Source organism: Mytilus trossulus, chromosome 3, assembly GCF_036588685.1.
Source record: "Mytilus trossulus isolate FHL-02 chromosome 3, PNRI_Mtr1.1.1.hap1, whole genome shotgun sequence".
Taxonomy (NCBI): Eukaryota; Metazoa; Mollusca; class Bivalvia; order Mytilida; family Mytilidae; genus Mytilus; species Mytilus trossulus.
Genome location: NC_086375.1, coordinates 7,036,251 through 7,047,260, shown reverse-complemented (window position 1 = coordinate 7,047,260; position 11,010 = coordinate 7,036,251). Strand labels below are relative to the sequence as shown.

Genomic DNA, 11,010 nt, shown 5'->3' with positions numbered 1-11,010 from the left:
TCTTTACATCTGAACGATCACGAACAACAATGTATCGCAGAAGAAACCTATTTAATTGAAGATAAATACAGAGTAGGTTAAGAGATATTTAAAAATCTTTTGTTTATCGAACAGTCCACTACCAAAGTGTATCAGCAGGTTAATATTTAGCACGTTCAAGCCGTTAAAAACACTTATAGTAAACATGTCATTAAATAAAGGTTAATATTGAGCACGTTCCAGATCCGGAGTTCATGGTAAATCCTTTGTGTAACCGTGTAACAAACATATACTTTTCTCCCTAGGTTAATATTAGGCACGTTAACATTTTTGAGTTCTTAACATAGGCACTATTCAGATTAGATAAGTATTCACTGCCAGTATATTATTTATATTTGCGTATCTGCTTCTTATTTTCAATGGATATCGCTTATTCTTATTTAGAAGGAATCGATCTTACAGCTATATTTATATTTCTGATAATATTTCTTGCGACAGTTTTATGGATGACATGTCTAAAATCGGATATCCCAGGACCACGAGCATGGCCTATTTTCGGAAATATTCTCCTTGTAAGTCAGTTTAATAGTTCCCCAAAGAGGGCCAAGTTTGTGGAGGACATGACGAGGAATTATGGACCAATATTTCGAATGTTTTTAGGACCATACCAGATCGTGATTGTACAGGGTCATAAAAATGTGCTAGATGTTTTACAGAAACGAGGAAAAGAATTTATAAACAGACCCAACTTTATACCAGGAGTCAAATTAGCTCAAAAAGTAGTAGGAGGTACATCTTAAACAATTATATTAACGTATGCATGAATTCAAATTAGATTTTTCAAGTTATTTCAAATACAGAAAGGGTTTAATTTATTGAGTTTTAAAATTTGTTGTTACGTAGTACAAACCTTTGAAAATTAATTAGAATTAAGAAAATATCATATATTTTTTTGTCAATATGTGAAGCGCCAATTCGTTGACTGGTATTGATAAACTTTTTTACCTTTTTTTTTATGAAATTTTTGAAAAAGGTTCGGATATTAAAATTTGACCCAGAATATGATCGTTCATTTGTTAACGCTCTAAATACATTACTCGTCGAAATTTGACTCTGGTCGCTTTGATGACATTCGAATCGAATGATACACATTTCATAAATCAAGGTTTCGTGAAATAAGGCGTTATTCATCTATTACCTTGGTGACTGAAATACGATTCTATTCTAACAATATACATATTGTTCTTTATTAAATCTATGTTTGAATCAATATATTATTTGATTCGAATTTCCACATACTGTACACATAACACATTTATTGTTACAGTATCAGTATCTTTATACTAGTGTGAAGAACCTTTGAATGATAATTTAAGGGCTTAATTACTAGTGTGAAACTAGCCGGCGTAAACATCGAAACACGAAGCCCATAATACACAATGTAATAGAATAACTGACCATAACTGACTAAACAAATGCTTACAAGTGCGTTAAACAATAATAAGCATGAAATAACCAGGGTGTGACGAATTAGCAGTACTAACAATTATCGATTACTATTTTTTTTTCTTTTGAAACTTTTGCGGATGTATGTAGTCTTATTAAGCGACTAATTTACCTTTACAAACACATCAATAAATCAGTGTCATAAAGAGAGTTCTTTTATTTTACTGCATTGTGTTTTGTCCGTTTATTCTGAAAAATACTAAAACAATCAATAAAGCAACGCGTGTATATATTAATATTGTTTATATATTTTATGTAATTTTCTATTAATGGACGTATCAGTGAAACTTTAAACTCATGCACCATGTTTCTCTTTATGAACCTTTCTATTACAAGTGATACCGTAAATTCATTTACCAGATTTAATTTTTTATAGTTGATATCTAGAAGTATTATTTTAGTCAGCTTGATAATCCCTGGTTCTTTGCCTATTGATATAAGTATTTTGTGGACACAAATGGTGTTATGGAGAACGCATTTTGCAGATGAAGGCAAACTTTGAATAAGTTTTTTTGTAGACTTTCGAATTTTAATGTGACTTCTTCGATTTTTCTTAGGAGATCACATACTTAAGTTTTAGATATTAAGTTTGAAAAGGCATTTGTTTCAAAATTTAATATTTAGTTTCAGACGCCATACTTGATTATGTTCAAGTATGAGTATGTAGGAATTAAGGTTGTTATTGGGACAACTAGGTAGTGGGATTGTGTTTTCTAATGGAGAATTATTGGGTTTATGTAGGAAGTAGGATTGCGCATGTAATTGAGAATTATTGGGGTTTTGCAGGAAGTTGGATTGTGTTTGCTAATGGAGAATTGTGGGGGTTTTGCAGGAAGTTGGATTGTGTTTGCTAATGGAGAACTATTTGGTTTCTGTAGGAAGTGGGATTGTGTTTGCTAATGGAGAATTATTTGGTTTCTGTAGGAAGTGGGATTGTGTTTGCTAATGGAGAACTATTTGGTTTCTGTAGGAAGTGGCATTGTGTTTGCTAATGGAGAATTATTTGGTTTCTGTAGGAAGTGAGATTGTGTTTGCTAATGGAGAATTATTTGGTTTCTGTAGGAAGTGGGATTGTGTTTGCTAATGGAGAATTATTTGGTTTCTGTAGGAAGTGGGATTGTGTTTGCTAATGGAGAATTATTTGGTTTCTGTAGGAAGTGGGATTGTGTTTGCTAATGGAGATGACTGGAAAGGAAGAAGACGATTTTCATTACAAGCAATGCGAGATTTTGGTGTGGGAAAATCCTCGCTGGAAGAAAAGATCTTGGAAGAAATGCAGAATGTTGCAGACGATCTGGAAAAAATGAAGGGAGTAGAGATATCCAATTTAAAGGAAATGATGACAAAGGCTAGCTGCAATGTTATACATAGTCTTATATTCGGATACAGGTTAGTTCTGTTTACATCATACACTATCAGTTGCGAGTCACAATATCAGTTGCGAGTCACAATATCAGTTGCGAGTCAAAATAACAGTTGCGAGTCACAATATCAGTTGCGAGTCACAATAACAGTTGCGAGTCACAATATAAGTTGCGAGTCACAATATAAGTTGCGAGTCACAATATAGGTTGCGACTCACAATATAAGTTGCGAGTCACAATATAAGTTGCGAGTCACAATATCAGATGTATGGATGTAACTTTCGGCCATGCTTATATTTTTTGAAAGTGAGGTTCAGGTCATTAATAATTAGAAACCGTATTTTCTTAACAATCAATTTCAAATCTATATAATGCATACAGACCAATCAACAATGGATGGTCTTATAAGGGGCTGATATAAAAAATGACATGATATGATAAAATTTGTATTTTGCATAATTTCAGATACAAACATGACAACGAATCACTCCAACAACTCATCAAGACAATGGACAACATATTTTCAGGTCCTGGTGCTTTATCAGCGTCGGGAATATTTCCGGTTCTGAATTTGATAATGGTACTGGTTATTTTTACACATAACTGTATTTAATATATTTCCCATTGCTATGATAGGTAAAGAAACAATTTTCAGACGTAAGAGGTTGGTTCAACATTAAGATAAATAGTAATAGTTATCGAAGGTACCAGGATTATAACTTAGTACGCCAGACGCGCATTTCGTCTACATTAGACTCATCAATGACGCTCATATAAAAAGTTATAAAGCCAATTAAATAAAAAGTTAAAGAGCATAGTAAGACTGTTATAAAATTGCTATCCAAGTTTCACACACACACAGTGACAAGGTAACAATAGTTCCATAACAGTAAGTGTTGTCATTTTGTATGAAGGTTTAAGGCGGTGTACAACGAATAACGATAAAATAAAACTAGTTTAACGACGTTTACAGTAATTTTTGGTGCAGGAAGATAAAGAATACACTTTGAAATTTTACCCTTAACGTTAACAGTCGGGGCACTTAGCGAACTCCATAATATTATGGAATTCCGTAATTTTTGTGGAAAATTAAAGTTGTCTCCCTTTGACTTACAGGCTAAATTTAAGATGGGAGATAACTATATTTTGAAACTGATTCTCTAAAATAAGGGAGACAAATGAAATCTATTCATTGATTTCTTAAATACAATGGAAAACATATATAATATCATGAAGGGATTTCACCTTCGTGAAGAGTATTCTCTCGGTAAAACAATTACAAAATGGAAACACAAAATTATATCCATTTTATGTATTGTGGGGCGTTGTCTTTTTCATTATTTTATATATGTAAACTGTATATTTAAGCCATTGCATGCTCATATGGGCGTAAAGTGCTTTTCAATAAAGAATTTAAGGACTTATAAACGTAAAACCCTCAACATTATACCAATGGACTAGATAATAGTCGAATGATATATATCATATAAATCATAATTAAAATTAAAGCTTATTAAATACATGTACTAATTATGTAAACTGACAATTATCTAATCTAGTAATTAAGTGATATCTATACAAAAATTATTACTCAAACAACAGTACATAATGTATTAAGGGACCCCTAAAAACACATTTGGAAAATAATTAAAAAAAATAATCATCAACAAAGGGGTGATGTTTGAACTAACTGATGACTTTAATAATTTTCTGAGCTTAAAGGGTAAGATTTTGAAAAGTGGTCTTGTTCATGGCATACCTCTGTTTGGGAGAATTTTAAATGAGAGCTAAGCTGAAATATACAATTCGTATTTTAATTATAATTAATTTTAATTAATATTTAATTTCCCGGGAGACGCTTTCAATAATGTCATTTTTTTGTGTAAGCTTTAAAAGAAAGCAACAGCATTCTAACAGGAGACCTGTCTATCGAAAAATATTGGATAGTATAATTGCAGGACATAAATACAACCATTGGCAAATTGTTGATGCAATCACATTGACGTATGCGTATCTGTTTCCATACGTGTGCTATAAATACATTATAATCTGCAGAGATATATAAACTGTGTAATTATAAATCGTCTAAGTTCCGAGTCTAAGTTACAAGGTTACAAGAGCACAATTATTCGTAATGCATTTTCCATAGGGTACCACTAGTGTTCCGTATTTTTTTTCTCTTAGACTACACAAACTAGGGAAAAACGGGTTGCAGTTCCTGTTACTAAAAATGCCAGTGTTGCATAATAACCAAAACAAATTATAGGGTCGTGCGGCTCAAATTGACTTAAAATGCCTCAAAATGCAGTTGAAGAAGATCGTCTACTTTTTTCGCAGAATGAAAAGGCATATTTCTAATGGCATCGACGTGCAGACATTGAAGATATTTTCTATACTTCGTAAAATGTCACTTTGTGACTATGATTTTCGGCAATTTTTAAACCTAATTGGATAATCTTTCGATAAAATGAAATTCCAATCCTGTATCAACCAATCAGAAGCCGTATAGCATTCTATTATTAGTACAATCTTGCCGGTAAAATGTCAACAAATAATTGCGCTCTTGTAACTACAAACTATTGTGTTTTATCAATGAAGTGTAATACGATACTAATACATCTGTGTACTGTAAGCTACAGTAACAAGGTATTTGAAATTTTAATGGCTCTAATACATCAGGAAACCTCATTATAACAGTGATAGTTCAACGATTTGACATTCCTCTTTAGCTAGAAACAGAGGTCACATTGGTACGTTGATCCCTCAAATTGCACTTGCCACTTTAATATATAATCTTTTGTGATACAAGTAAAGAGATTAATCGTCAAATTTGAAAACGGAAAACGCATCAAAATACACAAGCGTAGATATTAGTTATAAATTAATATTTTTGTTTTAACTTTAACTTTTAATATGTTTCTGAAAGAAAACACACCGTAATGAGGTCCATAATCGACGGCACAAACTAAAATAAAACTAACTTAATCATTTAAAAAAGTCTATATAATAGAAAAACACTCACAACAAATTTATTAATTTGTTTGAATGTTAAATTCGTTTGATTTTTTTTTTCGTATGTACTAGCTTTCACGGACTTCAACGTGAAAGGTTGCTGGAATTTAAATTGAATTTACAATAAATGCTTGTGAAATACTAGAACTCTTTTTTTCTCGCGTTTGTTTAGATTTATTTGACGAATGTTATGTCATATTCAACTAAACTGGGAGCAGCGGAGCGCTATATTTTGTTTACGTGGTAATGTACATGTACATGTAGATTTAAATAGTCAATAAAACTTTAATATATAATCTTTATCATATAATATATAATCTAATGACTCCGCGAGTACCACAGCATTTCCTCTGACATATAATACAGGGGCGATTCTAGCCATTTTAAAAGGGGGTCCCAACTCAGGACAAAAGGGGGGTCAACTATATGTTCCCATTCAAATGCATTGATCGGCCAAAGAGAGGAGGGTTCAAACCCCGGACCCCCCTTTCCCTGGACCCGCTAATGTAATAGTTCTTATAAATTGCCTCGAAAAACATCACTCATACGAAAGACATCTATGCCAGCACGAAACTGACGGGTCGGTTTGATCATGACATGACACATTTAATTGTATTGGAATACTTTTATTGTAATCTTTTTTTAACATAAGCAGTATTGTTCATATGTTCAATTAATTTATTAAACTTTTCTAGGAGTTTTTGCTTAATAATATTCTAATATTTCGGTAGAGAAGTAATATTTCCTGCTGCAGGAAAAAAAATAGCAACAAGTCGACCTTTTATTTTAATGCATTCATCACACAAAAGAACTACAAACAAGCTGTCCCAAGTCAGGATCATGAAGTTCAGTGGTTGTCGTTTGTTGATGTATTGAATATTTGATTTTCGTTCATCTTTGTACGTAATTTAGGTTTGCATTGTTTTATATTTGTCATTTCGGAACCTTTTATAGCTGACTATGTGGTATGGGTTTTGCTCATTGTTGAAGACCGTACGGTGACCTATAATTGTTAGTTTCTTTGTCATTTGGTCTCTTATGGAGATTTGTCTCATTGGCAATCATACAACATCTTTTATATGAGAAAGCTTAGTTCATGATTTTCTGAAATCTTTCAACATCAAGAATCACTTACACAGTGAAAATTGTTTTTTTTTTCAACTTGAGGTGAGGGATATTTTCCCCATATCGAATTCCTAACTAATATTTCGAGTGATGACAAGCATTTAAAGCGCGGTTCGTGTGCTTTTTTGAGTTTTTAGCATTGCATGTACTGATTGTGTGTCGTAGATCATTTTTTCGTCATAGTAATCACATCTGAAAGAGGAATATTGCAGCTAGACAAAGTCTTTCAATTTTATTTATTCATTCATTTTCTGCATTGTAATGAAAGATTCGAATTACTTCTATTTTCACTACTGTCTCGGAATATTGGGCGAGTTAAAACAACACAAAAACGCCATTTGAATAATAACTGGAGACTCAAAAGAGCCTGTGTTGCTCACCTTGGTCTATATCATATTAGACAAAGACACACTCCAACATTGTAGACGAGAAAAGTATTATGGACGTCAAGTTTGTTACTTATTCCCTATTCCCTATTCGTTACTTATTCCCAATTCCCTATTCGTTACCAATTCATTACTTATTTCCTATTCCCTATTCGTTACCTATTCGTTACGTTTTCCATAATCCCTTTTCGTTACATATTCGTTACTTATTCCTTATTCGTTACTTCTTCGTTACTTATTCCCTATTCGTTACTTCTTCGTTACTTATTCCCTATTCGTTACATATTCGTTACTTATTCCCTATTCCCTATTCGTAACTTTTTCCCTATTCCCAATTCCCTATTCGTTACCAATTTGTTACTTATATCCTATTCCTGATTCGTTACCTATTCGTTACGTATTCCCTATTCCCTATTCGTTACCTATTCGTTACTTATTCCCTATTCCCTATTCGTTACCTATTCGTTATCTATTCCCTATTCCCTATTCGTTATTTATTCCCTATTCCCTATTCGTTACTTATTACATTTATTCCATATTCGTTACTTATTCCTTATTCCTTATTCGTTACCTATTCGTTACTTATTCCTCATTACCTATTCGTTACCTATTCGTTACCTATTCGTTACTTATTACTTATTCCTTATTCGTTACTTGTTCGATTTTTGATATCCTTCCCCCTTTTTAATTGTTTATATTATTATCGCTGGTTATAGTTCCAAATTTGTTGAGGTAAAATGACCTTTTTATGACTTATTTATATGTGTTTGTGCTCAACATATCCTGTTGCTTTATGTTAGATACTTATTTGTTTCTTATTTGATTTTTATACATTCTACCTTTTAAAGGGTCTTTTAAATGTTTGATATTCGTATGTTTGAAGATCTGCTTCTTGGTTCGAAGAAGGGAAATCACCTTTTAGCGCTTGTATAAAAATGAAGATGTAGTATGATCGCCAATGAGACAACTCCCCACAATAGACCAAAATGGCACAGACATTAACAACTATAGGTCACGATACGGCCTTCAACAATATGCAAAGCCCATACCGCATGGTCAGCTATAAAACATGTTAACGGGGTGTATATCGTGTCGGAGCTTGACTAATACCTTGTATTTAACACGCGTATTATACGTTGCACATTTTAGAAAATGATTTTCAATTTTGTTCATGTCTCTGTCGGTAACTAAGTGTTCTTAGAGATGAAATAACCCTATGAGCGCGTATGTACCCGTTCCAGCGCTCAATTTATTCCCTGTTACTTATTCGTTCCTTAATCGCTTTTAATACGTTAGGTATACGTTGCACCTTTGAAAAAAAGAATTTAAATTGTTTTCTTGTTTCTAGTTGTAGATTTCGTTTCTAAGAGGTGATATAACCTTATCAGCGCGTATATAGCAGTTTCAGCGCTCGACTGATACCCTGTTACTTATTCGTGCCTTTTTCGAGTATAATACGTGGGTTATACGTTGCACATTTTTCAATTGTTTTCTTGTCACTGGTGGTAAATTTGGGTTCTAAGGGGTGATTTAACCCTATAAGCACGTATGTACCCATTTCAGCACTCGACTGTTACCCTACTACTTATTCGTTTCGTATTCGTGTCTCATACGTTTGTAATACGTTGCACCTTTTAGAAAATGATTTTCAATTGTTTTCTTGTCTCTGGTGGTACCTATGTGTTTTAAGAGGAGAAGAAAACATATTAGCGCCTATGTACCTGTTTCAGCGCTACACTGTTATCCTGTTACTTATTCGGTCCTTATTCGCTTATAAAACGTGGGCTATTACATGCGGAACGATTTTGTGCACTTTGCAATATATGCATACATTCGAATGTGTCCCTGTCAAGCTGATACAATCATGTACGTGTCTTATAGTTTTCTTTTGTTACCTTTTTTAACATTGAATTCGAACTTCTTTTTACTATGCGTATTGTTGTGTGTTTGTTAATTCCGCATTGGCTAGATGTCTAGTGAGGCGGGAAAGGGGGGTTAAGATATTTAACATGTTATTCACGCCGCATTTGTGCGACTATCTTAAATCAGGATTCTCTTGCCTTTGGTAGTCTTGTATGTTTTATTCACCTCTTCTTTTGAATCATTTATATGTGTCGGAGACTACACTTTTTTTGCTAAACTAAGATACAACTTTATTGTTTAGATGCAAGAAAATTCCACTTGTGGCCTTGTGCTGTGTTCCGCTCTTCGGATGGGTTACTATCTCTTTTACACATTCCCAATTTTTTTTCTCAATTTTAAGTTCTTATTTTTCCAATGAGAATAATGTCATGCTCTATGCTTGTTTTACTATTGATAGACATTATATTTGTTTAAATCTAAATGGTAGGAGTCAGAATTATCTCACAACAAATTAAAACATACGTGATGTTAAAACCCAATACAGTGGCACAAAGGACCTGCAAGTTGTACTTATTACTTATCTGTTCTCGTCGTGAACAATTATAATCTATAATTTTTGACTGGACGCAAACTTTTCAAAGAAAATAACAATCAATTACAGCGAATCAGTTAAAAGTTATATGTAGTAATATGATGTTTGCATAAACAAACTGAAATACTAAAATTAAACTCGCATTTTATAACCTTCAAAACATGCATTCTTCCTAAGTAAAGCGGATAATTATTTCGACAGGAAATCTCAATTGCAGACAGTCAAGTTGTAGCGTTTGTTTGAAATTTATTATCGGAACTCCCAGCCTGTTTATTCTAATCAGCGACAAACCTATAACTTTAACATTCCAATCTTGTTTGTTAAATTACATTTTATTATTTCAACAACGCGCCTTTTTCTATCTGCGGTTAATACTGGTGAACGCTAACATACATGTTTAATGTTGTATAAAATGCGTTGTTTAGAAATTGTACACGTTAATATTGCAATGAAAAGTAAATTGCGTACTCAAGATACAGGGGCGGATCCAGCTCTTAAAAAAAAGGGGGGATGTTCCAACCATATGTCCTAATTCAAATGCATTAATCGTCCAAAAAGAGGTGGTTCCAACCACCGGAACCCCACCCCACCCTCAGCCCGGGAACCGACAGTGAGATAGCAAACTGTAATAACTTTTACTATACAAATCTACAAAAGTAACTTGCGTGAAAATATTTTTTTATTATGTTTATAAAGATTAAGGAAGTCATAGGATACAAGTATGTACATGTTCATCTAAAATCTGCTATTTTTGGTTGTCTAATCATTTATGAAAAAAAATATACATATAACGTTACAGAAAAGACGGATGTTCAGGTGTTGCATGGTTTCAACTTCCTTAAACCCGTTATTTCTATACGAAAATCGGTTAAAACATTTTCACCAGAATAACTAAATTTTTATCACCCCACCACCCCACCCCCTATTCATCCAGTTCCCAATCCCTCGACTCCAACTTCCCTACATCAACTCCCGCTACCCACATCATGTTCTTTAACTCTATCCGCCTAACAGAAAATAAATAACGAGTTATGTGGAACCATTAATCTTTAATGGACATGTATGTGTTCACCATATGTATCTTAAAAGATCTCTTAAGGAGTGTGTTCCCTAGATAATTATTTAATTAACTGTAACGGTTGTACATGTGTTCTTTGTATAATATTAATGTGTTCTGTTATAG

At 33.1% G+C, this 11,010-nt stretch overlaps 1 protein-coding gene across 1 annotated transcript in view; it reads left to right on the top strand.

Moving 5' to 3' along the window:
* Positions 1–302: 302 nt before the first annotated feature.
* LOC134710070 (cytochrome P450 2C29-like) overlaps positions 303–11,010 on the top strand; it is a 32,267-nt gene continuing 21,559 nt past the window's right edge. Inside the window, exons 1-3 of the mRNA XM_063570245.1 lie at positions 303–768; positions 2,640–2,874; positions 3,315–3,429. Coding sequence (XP_063426315.1) covers positions 399–768; positions 2,640–2,874; positions 3,315–3,429 — 720 coding nt within the window. The 5' untranslated portion in view covers positions 303–398. The remainder of the gene's footprint in view (positions 769–2,639; positions 2,875–3,314; positions 3,430–11,010) is intronic.